Source organism: Chroicocephalus ridibundus, chromosome 25 (assembly GCF_963924245.1).
Source record: "Chroicocephalus ridibundus chromosome 25, bChrRid1.1, whole genome shotgun sequence".
NCBI classification, from domain to species: Eukaryota; Metazoa; Chordata; class Aves; order Charadriiformes; family Laridae; genus Chroicocephalus; species Chroicocephalus ridibundus.
The window spans coordinates 2009356-2025650 of NC_086308.1; the positions used below are offsets into that span (position 1 = coordinate 2009356).

A 16295-nucleotide genomic window follows, 5' to 3' on the forward strand; every position below is an offset into this window, starting at 1 on the left:
CAGCAGAAATGCCAGGGATTTCTGCCTTAAAAACACTCCTGAGGTGTGGTGGGGAAACTACAACAGAACAACACCAACAACAAGGTGCCCTGAGCTCTGCCCTGCAGTCGGGTGACAATGCTGAAAAGCCCTTTGATGCCAGGAGTGGATTTAATCTGAGATCACCCCGTGTTCCTTTTTACCCATGGCTGTAGGGCAGGACTGAATCCTGCAGAGATCTCAGCTCTCTGGTGGACTATCAGCCAGCACCAACCAGAGGGTACAAAAAGGACCTGCAAAAGGTCTTCCTGAAAGGAGAGAGCCAGTTTGGTGGGTTTCTAAGACCAATTGAATACTTTAGTTTGAGAGAAATCTTCCCCAACTTCTCACTGCTTTTCTTTCCATTAACAGGTCTCCAAGCCCAGGGGAAGAAAATGTCGAATGGCAGCTCCATCACCCAGTTCCTTCTCCTGGCATTTGCAGACACGCGGGAGCTGCAGCTCTTCCACTTCTGGTTCTTCCTGGGCATCTACCTGGCTGCCCTCCTCAGCAACGGCCTCATCATCACCACCATCGCCTGTGACCACCACCTCCACACCCCCATGTACTTCTTCCTCCTCAACCTCTCTGTTCTTGACCTGGGCTTCATCTCCACCACTCTTCCCAAAGCCATGGCCAATTCCCTCTGGGACACCAGGGACATCTCCTATGCAGGATGTGCTGCACAGCTCTTGTTCTTCATCTTCTTTCTTGCAGCAGAGTTCTGTCTTCTCACTGTCATGGCCTATGACCGCTACGTGGCCATCTGCAAACCCCTGCACTACGGGACCCTCCTGGGCAGCAGAGCTTGTGTCCACATGGCAGCAGCTGCCTGGGGCAGTGGGTTTCTCTATGCTCTCCTGCACACGGCCAATACATTTTCCCTGCCCCTCTGCCAGGGCAATGCCCTGGACCAGTTCTTCTGTGAAATCCCCCAGATCCTCAAGCTCTCCTGCTCAGACTCAGACTCCCTCAGAGAAGTTGGACTTGTTGTGGTCAGTGCTTGTTTAGCATTTGGTTGTTTTGTTTTCATTGTGCTGTCCTATGTGCAGATCTTCAGGGCCGTGCTGAGGATCCCCTCTGAGCAGGGACGGCACAAAGCCTTCTCCACGTGCCTCCCTCACCTGGCCGTGGTCTCCCTGTTTGTCAGCACTGCCATGTTTGCCTAGCTGAAGCCCCCCTCCCTCTCCTCCCCAGTTCTCGACCTGGTGGTGGCTGTGCTGTACTCAGTGTTGCCTCCAGCACTGAACCCCCTCATCTACAGCATGAGGAACCAGGAGCTCAAGGAGGCCATTAGGTATCTGATTTCATGGATTTTTTTCAAGAGGGAGAAATGTTCCACCTCTCTCCACAAATGACTCCCGCACTATTTGATTCCATCTGCTTTTTTGTGTGTTTTGTTATTGGCTTTGTGTTTTTAATGATTACATTTCTCATCATTGCTGTTGATATTGTCATTTATGGTTTTTATGCTCCTACACAAAGGTTTCACTTGTGTCAATACACCTGAGACATTTACATCTTAGTTCCACCTGGTTCCCTTCTAAAACTGTATTTAACAGTGGCTCAGAGCTGGCCTCTTTCACAGAGTCTCTGTTAACAAAGCAAGATCTCCCTGGTGCAGTGCTTTAATGCTGGGGTCTTTCTCCAAACATGCCTGAGGAAATTCACCCCTGAAGTTCTTCTTCCTCCTCCATGTGTCCAGGAATAAAAAGCTGACTGTCCGTTTGTAACATTTTAGAGATATTGGACTGGATTTAGGAGTCACCAGTCGGTGTCTGGTGAGAGGTAAGATCGTGGGTTTAACTGAGGGACGTACCCCAGCCCTTCACACAGATGACATAAAGGCCACCCATCCTGTGGGAGGGGGATCTGGAGCTGTCTGGAGAGGCTGGTGTTTCTCCAGGGACAGCATGTTCCTGGGGTTGTGCTGGGATGGCAGAGGTCAGAAGGATGGGGTGTGGGGCCTCAAGCAGAGGCCATGTGCAGACCTCCTCTGGGCACTCTCCCGTTCCTCCCCACCTGTCTACAGCAGGAATTCCCACAGAGGGACAGACACGTCCAGGTGTGGCCACACCGCGGCTCACTGAAAGGGCATGAAAAGTCAAGCTGTCTGGGTAGCCCTCTCCTCCTAATCCATCCCTGTGTGCAGCTGGCCTTATTCATGGTCAGCATGCGCCACTGGCTCATGTGGTGTCCCTCATAATGCGTGGGCCCTTCTCCTCAGGGTCACTGCTCATCCTGTCACGTCCCACCTGGCACTGTAATACGGTGTTTTTCTTCCCCCTGATGCAGGACTGGCCACTTCTCTTTGTAAAACTTAAGCGGTTTCTTCTGGCTGACTCCCAGAATTTCCCAAGGTCCCCCTGGACTGAAAATCCATTTTGTTCGTTCTTCATGTTTGCGTGCAGGCAGCTCACCATGGTTGTGGTGATGCATCAGCACAAGATAACAGCACGAGGAGTTGCAGGGCACTACAGGGAATTAAAGACATTCCTAATTTTGTACTGTCCGACAGAGGAATTGTCACGACAGCTATGTTAGAAACACCTTTGTGCCCCGTAGAGAGGGCACAAAGCAAGCAAATGTAGGGCCTGTGGGGAAAGAGAAGCTGGGCTGTTTGTAGAGGAATCTACGACAATGGTTAAAGAAAAGAACTTGGGAAGGGGAAAGAGGAAAAAGGAAAACCGAAAGTTCAACTCCAGCACAGAACCACGGAACCCTGGAGGCTGGAAGGCAGCCAGCTTCCACCTTCTCTGTGCTTCCTCTTCAGGCTTGATGTTACTCAGAGCTCCTTTCTCATGCATGCCAGCCTCCTGCCACTTTGGCATGACTTCCTGCATGTTGGCATGGACCATTCTGGATGACGAAGAGGTGATCCTTGACCACCAAAAAGCTCTCTGCAGGACCCACCTGGCCACAGACATCCTCTGATCCAAGGTTATCAAAATCTACCTCCCTAACTCTTATGCCCATCAGTCTTTATCGTATGAAAATGAATTGACTTTCTTAAGATATATATCTAGCTAGCTCCCATTGTGTACTGATTTATCATGCTTGGGTAAGTGAGTTAAAGGAGGTCAGCTCATCGCAAGGACCAGAAGAACAGCCCTGCCCTCAAAATAAGGACTTCTCAGAATCAGTCAGCTGTCCATGAAGGATAAAAGATACCCCTGGAGAACCGAGATAATGCCAGTATCCCCGTCCCTCTTACACACCTTTGAAACTCTCCCAGTGTCCAGCATCACAGACAAGTAATGAGCAATAGACCAACTCCGGGGATGTCTGGATCAATAGACAAGCAGCGAGAAGGCTGATGGCTGATGGAGCTGCAGAGATATAGCTACTTTGTGCAGTTTTACACATCACACCAGGGTCTCCACTCATGTGTTGCACTCTCAAACTGCTGTTTTTTCTCTTGCCCAACATTTACTCGCCCTCTTCATAATACAGTCAAGGAACAGGCCAAAATATCTCATGGGGGACCTGTCAGCAGCACCTTGTCATTCATGGAGATCACCTTCACCTTTGTCAAAGGCCCTTGAGGGCTGCAGAGACACCACTGACAAAACCCCTCTTTCTTGCCAGGGCCGCCCTTCCCAGCCCTGTTTCTCTCTGTTCTTGCAGACAGCAGGCTTTGCTCACCGTCGACATCCAATTTCAGCTTTAAGCTTCCAGGTGTCGTCCACTTGACCGTGTCTCTGCCGTGAAGCAAAGCCTTTGCACACAGAAGGTCTTCAATGCTTGGTACCAGGTTTCCTTTAAGAGACGTCCGAGCTTGGGCTGGAGCTACACCTGAGGTGCCACAGCCCAGACGTGCACCAAAACTCTCAGCCAGGGGAAGAGACAAGTTGAGAGAGAGCCTGTGCTTTTTGACTTTGACAGAGGAACTGCCAAGGCGTGGTGGGACAAGGCACACAGCTTGGGGTGCTGCAATGGATGGCTACAGGCTTTTCAGGAGAGACAGCCTGGAAGGATCAGGAGTGGGGTTTCCTGAAAGTGAAGCCGTTAACTGGATGTATGGCGCAACTCCTTGGGGCAGGTGAAGAGTTTGGTGAGCCTTTGTGGGGGAGGGTGAGAGGAGAGGCCAGTAGAAGTGTCCTGTCCTGGTGGGAGATAAGGAACCCACAGTCAGGATGAGGAAGAGGGTATAGTCTTTCTGAAGGATCCCAAGGAAGCGTCTGGCTGTACGAGCCTGGGTCTCGCTGGGGACTGCCATGATACTGGCAGCTTCTGAAAGAGGAGCACAGCCGCATGTACAGTCCAGGTGGTTTCTGGAGTGTCTTAGGACAACGTCTTAGCACAGCTGCCAGATGGGCCAACAAAAATAATGCCAACCTTGATGTGATACTTGCAATGCAGGAAGAGCTGGTCAGAGATGTGAAGATTGGCTGTCGTGACCCTGACGTAGTGGGGTCCCAGCACTCCAGGGGAGTGAGGAAGCAGAACAGAAGACTGCAGACGCTGGACCTCAGAGGTCCTTTTGCCTTTGGCCTACGCTGAGGAGTTTTCGTGGGGATCCAATGGTCAGGAGCACTGAAGGTGGCGCAAAGCTCTGTACAGCTGGTCTTCAAGGACAGCATCCTCCAAGAAGAACATTGGTCTGTATCAAAACTCAGTTTGAAACCTGAAAGTAAATTCAGGGGAATCATAACGAGATTTCCAACTTCAGGAATTCTTACAGAAGAAAACAAAGATATTAGTTGGACACTGCTGTATTGAGTTAGAGTAGGGAGAGAGAGTTCTACGTCTTTTTTGCCTCAGACTTCCCCAGCAAGGTCTCTCAGGCTTTGTGCCTCGAGGCAAGACTCTGGACAAGAACAGCCAATGGCGGATAGGAATGAAATCAGGATCTACTGGAGCAAACTCAACCACTACCAGTACATGGGAATGGATGGGGTACATCCAGAGGTGCTGGAAAGTAAGAGAATGTCACAGTGAGGCCACTCTCCATCATCTTGGAAAGGTCCTGGAGACTGGCGGGACTCCCTGACATCTGGCAAAAAGTAAATGCTGCATGCATCTTTCAAAAGGGTCCAGAGAAGGAGGTGGGGAGCTAAAGGCTGCTTAGCTTCCCTTGAGATGAGGAACATGTCCCAAAGCATGTTCTCTCGCACTGCATTTCTGGGTGCCTGAAGGAGACGGTGCCTGGATGAACTCAGGGAACATGTACACCGGTTACGGTTTGGCACTTGGAGGGCCATGGTGTTATGCCATTGTACGCCCCATAAAGATTGGGCCACCTCAAAAAAAGGGACGATAGGAGGGAAGTGCTAGCAGGTGGGACCATTGCTTGACTGCAAAGAGATAAAGGCAGGATCTATCCAACGTATCCAACCTTCATTGCGCCCAGCCTCTTTTAGATAGGAGATATAGATGTGAAATATATTAAAATATACATGTCCTTGGAACACAGTCTGGGATCTGTGCCTGACAGGAAAATGTGTTTTCTATTGGTCTAAGGCCATCCAGAATGGAAAGTGAACTTCAGGGCAGGGAATGGGGACGTGACATACAGCTGAGGCATGTCTTCTCTGTATTGAACTCTGCCTGCCTTTGATTTCCTTTGTTGGCCATTAGGAAACACCGTTCTGTGTCAGCTCGTTTTCAAGGTAAAGCGGGTGGGAACCGGTGCCAAGGAGTGGAAACACGCAGCTACGGACTGGAGTGGAGAAAGCTCAGGTTTGAACAGGCTGCTGTAAGTCCTGGTTGCCAGATGAGAGACATGGTGAGATTGAGACAAAGCCTGTCCATGGAGTGTTTGCAATAAAGGGTCTTGCCTTAAAGGGTCTTGAGGCTCCATTAGCAGAAATTCAGGATCAATATGAACTGGAGATTGCTGGCATCATTTATTTTGTGAGAAGAAAAAATAGAAAAATAAGAAGGAAGCAATCCTTTCTTATGGTTGTTTAGTATTGAAATGTATTCATCTGAGAACTCTCTAATTAAGCACAGAAGAAGTGAGGAATCCAGGAAGTCTATGCACAGAGACTTGGCTGGTTATGGCATTTGGTATGGAAATGAGTCCTCTCCGGCCAAGATTCTGTAGACCCTCAAACACTGGGCAAGCCTCTAGAGAAGTAAAACTCAGCAGCAAAACCCCAAGATGGTGAGGGTGTTACCAGGCCCCGCTGGTGCCCATCACTGGAGACACCATGGAGGGAATGACCGGACAAGATTCCTGTCCCTGGGGACCGGTGAAGCAGAAAGTGAGAAGCACTGGTTATAGGTGGAAAATCAAATGTGGAGGTGGCTCTGAAAACCTTTGATGCATTTCATCAATGGGGACAGCCACGCCCTGTCCCCTGTCCCTTGGGGATTTGCCAGAGCCTGTGAGATTCCAACAGTTCACCCGCCTTCTTCCAAAGCCCTGATAATGTTCCCCTCGCACAGAAGATGCCTTAGCCCCCCGACTTGCTTGAACCTTCTGGTGGAAGTTCCAATATGAACTGGTGCCAAAGGCAGCCAAGTGGTGTGCTACATCTGACATTGCCAATGCATTCTTCTTTTTCAGTCCCTTTGGCAGCAGGGTGCAGGCCACAGTTTGCTTTCACGTGGTGTCCAATGCACCTGGAATGCCCACAGTGACAGGACAAGAGGTACTTGAACATAAGAAGTTCCATCTAAACATGAGGAGGAACTTCTTGACTTTGAGGGTGGCAGAGCACTGGAACAGGCTGCCCAGAGACATGGTGGACTCTCCTTCTCTGGAGACATTCAAAACCCACCTGGACGCATTCCTGTGCAACGTACTCTAGATGAACCTGCTCCGGCAGGGGGGTTGAACTACGTGATCTCCAGAGGTCCCTTCCAACCCCTACCATTCTGTGATTCTGTAATCGACTATCCTACAGTTTGCCATGGACTAATCCAAACTGCACTGGAACAGCGTGATACCCCTGAACATCTACAATACATCGATGATCTAATCATGTGGGGCAACAAGGCAGAAGTGTTTGAGAAGGGAAAAAGAGCAATTGAGATTCTTCTGAAAGCTGGTTTTGCCATAAAAGAAGCAAGGTCAAGGGACTTGCAGAGAAGATTCAGTTCTTCGGAATGAAATGGCAGGATGGATGCCGTCATGTCCCTAGGGATGCGGTCAACAAGATTGCAACTATGTCTCCACCAGCTAAGAAGAAGGAAGCACAAGCAGAAGTGAGCCTAACTGGGAATGAGTGGCAAAAGCATCCCATTGTGACTGGCCCACAGACTCCATGCATCCTTGGTATAGATTACCTCAGGAGAGGGTATTTTAAGGACCCAAAAGGGTACCGCTGGGCCTTTGGCATAGCTGCTTTGGAGACAGAGGAAGTTAAACAGTTGTCTGCCTTGCCTGGTCTCTCGGAGGATTCTTCTGTTGTGGGGTTGTTGAGGGTCAAAGAACAACAGGTGCCGATTGCTACCACAACGGTGCATCGGCGGCAGTATCGCACTAACCGAGACTCTCTGATTCCCATCCATGAGCTGATTCGTCAACTAGAGGTTCAAGGAGTGATCAGCACGACTCTCTCCCCCTTTAACAGTCCCATATGGCCGGTGCGAAAATCTAATGGAGAGTGGAGGCTAACTGTAGACTATCGTGGTCTGAATGAAGTCACGCCACCGCTGAGTGCTGCCGTGCCGGACATGCTAGAACTCCAGTACGAACTGGAGTCCAAGGCATCCAAGTGGTATGCCACGATTGATATAGCGAATGCATTCTTCTCAATCCCTTTGGCAGCAGAGTGCAGGCCTCAGTTTGCTTTCACTTGGAGGGGCGTCCAATACACCTGGAATCGACTGCCCCAGGGGTGGAAACACAGCCCCACCATTTGCCATGGACTGATCCAGACTGCACTGGAACAGGGTGAAGCTCCAGAACATCTGCAGTACATTGATGACATCATTGTATGGGGAAACACAGCAGAAGAAGTTTTTGAGAAAGGGAGTAAAATAGTCCAAATCCTTCTGAACGCTGGTTTTGCCATAAAGCGAAGTAAGGTCAAGGGACCTGCGCAGGAGATCCAGTTTTTAGGAATAAAATGGCAAGATGGACACCGTCAGATTCCAATGGATGTGATCAACAAAATAGCAGCTATGTCTCCACCAACTAGTAAAAAGGAAACACAGGCTTTCTTAGGTATTGTGGGTTTTTGGAGAATGCATATCCCAGATTACAGTCAAATTGTAAGCCCTCTGTATCAAGTAACCCGGAAGAAGAATGACTTTAAATGGGGTCCTGAGCAACGACAAGCTTTTGAACAAATCAAACAGGAAATAGTCCATGCAGTGGCCCTGGGGCCAGTCCGGGCAGGACAAGATGTTAAAAATGTGCTCTACACCGCAGCTGGGGAGAACGGCCCTACCTGGAACCTCTGGCAGAAAGCACCAGGGGAGACTCGAGGTCGACCCCTAGGGTTTTGGAGTCGTGGATACAGAGGATCCGAAGCCCGCTACACTCCAACAGAAAAAGAGATATTGGCAGCATATGAAGGGGTTCGAGCTGCTTCGGAAGTAGTTGGTACAGAAGCACAGCTCCTCTTAGCACCTCGACTGCCGGTGCTGGGTTGGATGTTCAAAGAAAGGGTCCCCACCACACATCATGCAACCGATGCCACATGGAGTAAGTGGATTGCACTGATCACGCAGCGAACTCGAATGGGAAACCCCAGTCGCCCAGGAATTCTGGAAGTGACCATGGACTGGCCAGAAGGCAAGGATTTCGGAATGTCACCAGAGGAGGAGGTGACGCATGCAGAAGAGACCCCACCATATAATAAACTGCCAGAAAATGAGAAGAAATATGCCCTGTTCACTGATGGGTCCTGCCGTATTGTGGGAAAGCATCGAAAGTGGAAGGCTGCTGTGTGGAGTCCTACACGGCGGGTTGCAGAAGCCAGTGAGGGACAGGGTGAATCGAGCCAGTTTGCAGAGGTGAAGGCTATTCAGCTGGCTTTGGACATTGCTGAGCGAGAAAAATGGCCAGTACTTTATCTCTACACTGACTCGTGGATGGTGGCAAATGCTCTGTGGGGGTGGTTACAGCAGTGGAAGCAGGGAAATTGGCAGCGCAGAGGCAAACCCATCTGGGCTGCTGAACTATGGCAAGATATTGCTGCCCGGATAGAGAATCTGGTTGTGAAAGTACGCCATGTGGACGCCCACGTACCGAAGAATCGGGCCATGGAGGAACATCAGAACAACCAGCAGGTGGATCGGGCCGCTAGGATTGAAGTGGCTCAGGTGGATCTGGACTGGCAACATAAGGGTGAACTATTCATAGCTCGGTGGGCCCATGACTCCTCAGGCCATCAAGGGAGAGATGCAACATACAGATGGGCTCGTGACCGAGGGGTGGACTTGACCATGGACGCTATTGCACAGGTCATCCATGAATGTGAGACATGCGCTGCGATCAAACAAGCCAAGCGTTTGAAGCCTCTTTGGTATGGAGGGCGATGGCTGAAATACAAATATGGGGAGGCCTGGCAGATTGATTATATCACACTGCCACAAACCCGTCAAGGCAAGCGCTATGTGCTCACAATGGTGGAAGCAACCACTGGATGGCTGGAAACATACCCTGTGCCCCATGCCACTGCCCGGAACACTATCCTGGGCCTTGAAAAGCAAGTCCTGTGGCGACATGGTACCCCAGAGAGAACTGAGTCGGACAACGGGACTCATTTCCGAAACAGCCTCATAGACACCTGGGCCAAAGAGCATGGTATCGAGTGGGTGTATCATATCCCCTATCACGCACCAGCCTCTGGGAAGATAGAACGATACAATGGACTGTTAAAAACTACACTGAGAGCAATGGGTGGTGGGACTTTCAAACACTAGGATACACATTTAGCAAAAGCTACTTGGCTAGTTAACACCAGGGGATCTAACAATCAGGCTGGCCCTGCCCAATCAAAACTTCCACGTACTGTAGAAGGGGATAAAGTCCCCGTAGTGCACATGAAGAATATGCTAGGGAAGACAGTCTGGGTTAGTCCTGCCTCAGGCAAAGGCAAACCCATCCGTGGGATTGCTTTTGCCCAAGGACCTGGGTGCACTTGGTGGGTGATGCGGCAGGATGGGGAAGTCCGATGTGTACCTCATGGGGATCTGATTTTGGGCGAGAATAGCCAATGAATCAGATTGTGTGCTGTTAATTGCTAAGTAACAGTCACTGTATGTCCTCATTGCTTTAATTGCTATCAGTTGTACTACAAGTAAGGCACAGGGATGATGGGATAAGAACTGACCTCAGCAGCTGGCGCCCAGCAGTTTCCTCAAGATCTACATCTTCAGCCCACGGACTGTGTGCATGAGCCACACCAGGTGCACCAGTCACAAGCTCCGAAAAATACAGCATGCAACAGACGAGCACCACCCAGCATCTCACCTGCCCTGAGAGACTGTTCTAACAGATGGAGCCCAAAGCCGTGGATTAAAAGAACTCAACGGACACTTTGGAGGGATGGCCCATAAACTAAGGGCATTATATGTGTGTATATATATATATAACAGGGGAAAGTGGTGGCAATTCATTGGAACCTGCTGGGCATGGCATAGATGGTATGGAATAAGGGGTGGATAATGTCCTGGTTCCGGTGGGGATAGGGTTAATTTTTCCTGGTATTCCATGCCATGTGAGCCACGCCCACCCTGAGCTGCCGGGGGAGGGGGCAGGAAGTTGCTGCTTAAAAGCGGGCTGGGGCGTCCCGGGTCCAGCCGGCGAGCGGCGGGGAGCGGCGGTTCCTCCCCTATCCGTGTTGTTGTTGTTGTTGTTGTTTGCCTGTTCCCTTTGCTGTCCTGTTAAACTGCCTTTGTCTCAACCAAAGAGTCTTGCCTTTTCTTACGATTCTTCCTGTATTAGGAAGGCGCGAGCGAGCGGCACGTGGTTCTTTGTTGCCGTCTGAGGCTAAACCACGACAGTGAGACAGACAACAACACAATTGCCAAGGGCTAACTTGAGCAATACTGGCACGGTGGCCAATATGCAAATATGAGTACGGGTCATTCATCTTGGCCCCATAAGTAGGGAACAGCCCCCTTTGAGTGGGCTGCACGCCAGGATCTCCCCTTGAGCAGGGACGCCCGCTCAAGACGTGCCACAACAGATCCTCAGTAAGTGACTGATAGCATGTAACCTTTGAAATCTTAGCTAAGTGATATAAAGGACTGATTGCGCATTCATAATCCTTTAGGCATAAACCATTGAGGAGTCTGGGACTAAGACTGGATCCAGCCGCCCCTGGACTCCTCTCTGAGAAGGAGTTTAGAAAGCAAGGGGGTCCTCTCTGAACCTCGTGACTCAACGGGAGGGTCTTCCTGACAGCTCTGTCCTCTGTGCAGTAAATAACCAAGTGTTATCTTAAAACGCTGTCACATTTTGGTTGGTTGACAGCCGGCTGAATATGAGCCAGCAGTGTGCCCAGGTGGCCAAGAAGGCCAACAGCATCCTAGCCTGTATCAGGAATAGTGTGGTGAGCCGGACTAGGGAAGTGATCATCCCCCTGTACTCGGCACTGGTGAGGCCCCACCTCGAGTGCTGCGTTCAGTTTTGGGCCCCTCGCTACAAGAGGGACATTGAGGTGTTGGAGCGTGTCCAGAGAAGGGCTACAAAGCTGGTGAGGGGTCTGGAGGACAAACCTTATGAGGAACGACTGAGGGAGCTGGGGTTGTTTAGCCTGGAGAAGAGGAGGCTGAGGGGAGACCTTCTCACCCTCTACAACTCCCTGAAAGGAGGTTGTAGAGAGATGGGGGCTGACCTCTTCTCCCTGGTGACAAGTGATAGGACGAGGGGAAACGGGTTCAAGTTACGTCAGGGGAGGTTTAGATTAGATATTAGGAGACATTTTTTCACTGAAAGGGTTATTAAACATTGGAATAGGCTGCCCAGGGAGGTGGTGGATTCACCATCTCTGGAGGTGTTTAAAAAAAGGGTAGATGGGGCACTGAGGGACATGGTTTAGAAGTGGCTCTTGTCAGGGTAGGCTAAAGGTTGGACTCGATGATCTTAAAGGTCCCTTCCAACCTCAACAATTCTATGATTCTATGATTCTATGATTTACCATCAAACAGTTAAATCCCTGTTTTATGTCAATAAATGCATTGCTGCTTCTCTCTATGAGTGAAGTGCATTGCTCCATCCGTGACAAATATTAATAAGAAAATAATGGAATATATACAATATATACAAAACCATGTCAAGCTCCCAGGATGACGATCGTGTCACCGGCAGGCACTGGGAAAGCCCCAGACTGGAGTCAGTGACAGAAGGGGACTGAACTCAGGGGCTGGATTCAGGAATGCACAGATCGGGAACAAAGGCAGACCAACAGCCAGAGGAGTCCTCCTGGGACACTGGACATTGAAGAAAGAGCCTGACCCTTTGATCCCTCAGCTTTTACACTGAGCGTGGGGCAGGTGGGATGGAATACCCCCTTGGTCAGTTTGGCATCCTGTCCCCTCCTCCCTGCAGGTGCCGCCCCTCTACGCTTCTCCACTTCCCCCCCTCCAACGGGGCAAATAACACAGTGAGCTGAGCTTGGCTGTGACAGCAATAAGGATGAGCAGGTGTGGATGCCGAAGAACCTGCGGACACGGCACCCGGAACGAGCCCTGGAGTTCTCATGGCTCTCACTGGCGGCGAACCGCGGGATAAGTAAACAAGCCCTAGCTGCACAGCACCTGGGCCATGGTAAGGGGAAGAAAAGGAGAGAGTGCTGCTGGCCGGCCGCGTTGCTGAAGATGAATAGTTTGTCTTTGTTTACACCATGTGTGGTATGTGCTGGGTAATCACACGATAAGGATGTAGCAGTGGGAAATTGCTAGCTCTGTAGCAGAAGGTATTTAAGGAGGCTGTTGCCTAAAATAAAGCAATTTTGTTTGTACACCGAAACGGAGTCCGTGCCTAATGGCCACAAGCAGGAGCCCCTCTGCACACCATTCCTTGGTATTAATTATAAACAAGCCCTTACCACTCTGGAAGCGGACTATGGTCATAACATTATGCCATGAACTTCAGAGAGTTAGAAGAGGCTTAACTGAAAAGTAAAGTTCCTAAAAAGAAGGTCAGTTCTGTTTTACCTCAAACCAGGACACTGTCTACGTGAACTGACCTCCAGACGCTGTCTCACAGGCCTTCAAGGCACCTCTAGGAACAGCTGATGGCATTTGTGCTCACTCAGGTTCATCCCACCACCCCCGCACGATGGGCATGCTTACGCCTCGTCTGTACGATGCAAACACGGAGTTCTGAGCCAGTCACTCCGCGTCCCTACGTGGAAGGAGAAGCAACGTCTCCGAGCAAGGGTGAGCGGCCAGTGCTGGAAATGGTGGTGGTTCTTGGCTGGTCTGTGACGATTGCCCTGGGGAAGCATCCCCAGGGTGTCCAGTGAACAAAGGCACAGACCAGACCCTGCTCTGCTGGACCTTCCTGTCCCTCCCAGGAGCCTGGCTGTGCAAGGACACTGCTGTGTGCTCCCACCCTGCACACTCGCTCGCTTTCACTCTTCACTGATGTTTTTTCTCCTATGCAAATTACTGGCTGTGCGCTTGAGAGCCATTTTGGCAAGAGACCTGATCCTTCAGGCACTGCCCTGAGGAGATCCCCTGGTATGATGGAAATGCTCTTTTGGAGGCCAGCTCTGTCACAGAAGTGCTCATTCCCTGTCCCTGCCTGCAGCTACAGGACCACCACACCGCAAAACTGCCGCCAGGCTTCAAGAGCACTCAGGCCTTATACCAAGAGACCAGCTAAGAAGGGGAGCGCTGAAGTGGAAAGTGAGCAGCTCTGGGAAGACCAAGCGCTGGTGCTCCTTGTCAGTGCTCCGGTGCCGGGACTCTTTTCCCCTCCACCTCTGCACACAGGATCTGCCCCTGCAGCTCAAGAGAAGGTCTCAAAGGAAGGATCAAACAATTCATTGAAGGTCCTTTATTTTCTTAAGACACAGAGAGAGCATGTCTCCTCCTTCACACAGCCTGTGGGTCACACCACACAGAAGGTGAATAGATACATAATTGGAAATGGCATAACATAATGACATTTTTTTGTGGACAATATTATAATAAAAAAAAAAAGAAAAACAAACCAAAAAAACCCCCAGAAACTCACAACCAAAACCAACCTGCAATGAGTTCCATTAGGAGTGATTTTCAGAAGAAAACAAGCAGCTCAATGCTTCTGAAACCATCCAGATATCAGTTTCCACACTGCATCCTTGAGGTCCTTATTCCTCATGCTGTAGATGAGGGGGTTCATGGCTGGAGGCACCACGGAGTACAGAACTGCCATCACCAGATCCAGAGATGGTGAGGAGATGGAGGGGGGCTTGAGGTAGGCAAACACGGCAGTGCTGACAAACAGGGAGACCACGGCCAGGTGAGGGAGGCACGTGGAGAAGGCTTTGTGCCGTCCCTGCTCAGAGGGGATCCTCAGCACGGCCCTGAAGATCTGCACATAGGACAGCACGATGAACACAAAACAACCAAAGCCTAAACAGACACTAACCACAAGAAGCCCAACTTCCCTGAGGTAGGAGTGTGAGCAGGAGAGCTTGAGGATCTGGGGGATTTCACAGAAGAACTGGTCCAGGGCATTTCTCTGGCAGAGGGGCAGGGAAAATGTATTGGCCGTGTGCAGGAGAGCATAGAGAAACCCACTGCCCCAGGCAGCTGCTGCCATGTGGACACAAGCTCTGCTGCCCAGGAGGGTCCCGTAGTGCAGGGGTTTGCAGATGGCAACGTAGCGGTCATAGGCCATAATGGTGAGAAGACAATACTCTGCTGTGAGAAAGAAGACGAAGAACAAGAGCTGTGCAGCACATCCTGCATAGGAGATGTCCCTGGTGTCCCACAGGGAATTGGCCATGGCTTTGGGAAGAGTGGTGGCGATGGAGCCCAGGTCAAGGAGGGAGAGGTTGAGGAGAAAGAAGTACATGGGGGTGTGGAGACGGTGGTCACAGGCGATGGCGGTGATGATGAGGCCGTTGCTGAGGAGGGCAGCCAGGTAGATGCCCAGGAAGGTCCAGAAGTGCAAGAGCTGCAGCTCCCGCGTGTCTGCAAATGCCAGGAGGAGGAACTGGGTGATGGAGCTGCCATTCGACATTTTCTTCCCCTGGGCTTGGAGACCTGTTAATGGAAAGAAAAGCAGTGAGAAGTTGGGGAAGATTTCTCTCAAACTAAAGTATTCAATTGGCCTTAGAAACCCACCAAACTGGCTCTCTCCTTTCAGGAAGACCTTTTGCAGGTCCTTTTTGTACCCTCTGGTTGGTGCTGGCTGATAGTCCACCAGAGAGCTGAGATCTCTGCAGGGTTCAGTCCTGCCCTACAGCCATGGGTAAAAAGGAACACTGGGTGATCTCAGATTAAATCCACTCCTGGCATCAAAGGGCTTTTCAGCATTGTCACCCGACTGCAGGGCAGAGCTCAGGGCACCTTGTTGTTGGTGTTGTTCTGTTGTAGTTTCCCCACCACACCTCAGGAGTGTTTTTAAGGCAGAAATCCCTGGCATTTCTGCTGTGCTGCAAGTGAAACCTTGTGGGTCCTGCCAAGAGAGTCAGTACAGTTCTCCTGCCAAGAGAGTCAGGACAGGGAGACACAGTCAGACACTCAAGGATTTCTCCTCTTTGGTGGCTTGGCGGCTGGGAAGGACACTCAGGACTTAATACCCGGGATATTCAGGGGTGGAGGACTCTACTGTGTGGGCAGAGGAGACCACGGAGTGTCTCCAGGGAAGGCACCTGCACTGCAGGGGATGGCAGGGAGGGCCTGGAATCCCCTCTCCCATGACCTTTCCTGCAGTAGCTCCCTTTCACTCTCTGCCCATGTCTCTGCCACCCAGAGCTGTCTCTGCCTGGGGCTGTGTCATTGTCCCCAGGTCTCCTCCCTTTCAGTGCTCAGAGAACCCACCACACCTGCTGTGTGCTCAGCTCTGCCCTCAGGGCAAGTGCCTGCAAGCGCTAACAAGCAGCTTAGAAAAGTTCCTGCTAGAACCAGGGTATCATTGCCTTCTCCAGAACGGAGAAGTAAAATCCTCTCTCTCACAACCCATCCAGCAAAGAAGCAGTGGAAAACTCCAAGCAGGGACCCTCTTTCTTTCAGGTAAATGCTGCCTTGAAGTCCTTCTCCAAAAGGACCCTCTGCAAATGTCCTGGGGGTGATCTGGAGCTGGGAGGAAACACGACCCATGCAGCACCCTCACGACTGCAGAAGGACCCTGCCGTGACACGACTGGGGTCACTCCTTCCACCCACAGCTTCTCCCCGCAGCGCCATGGGGAGCTCCCCGGGCAGGCTGAG

At 50.9% G+C, this 16295-nt stretch overlaps 1 protein-coding gene and 1 pseudogene across 1 annotated transcript; one reads left to right on the forward strand and one right to left on the reverse strand.

Moving 5' to 3' along the window:
• The first annotated feature begins 404 nt into the window (after positions 1–404).
• Positions 405–1376, forward strand: LOC134527043 (olfactory receptor 14C36-like; annotated as a pseudogene).
• A 12794-nt stretch (positions 1377–14170) lies between these two features.
• Positions 14171–15103, reverse strand: LOC134527065 (olfactory receptor 14C36-like). Its single transcript, XM_063359404.1, has one exon. It carries the CDS (start codon positions 15101–15103, stop codon positions 14171–14173), a length of 933 nt encoding a protein of 310 aa, XP_063215474.1.
• Positions 15104–16295: the final 1192 nt, after the last annotated feature.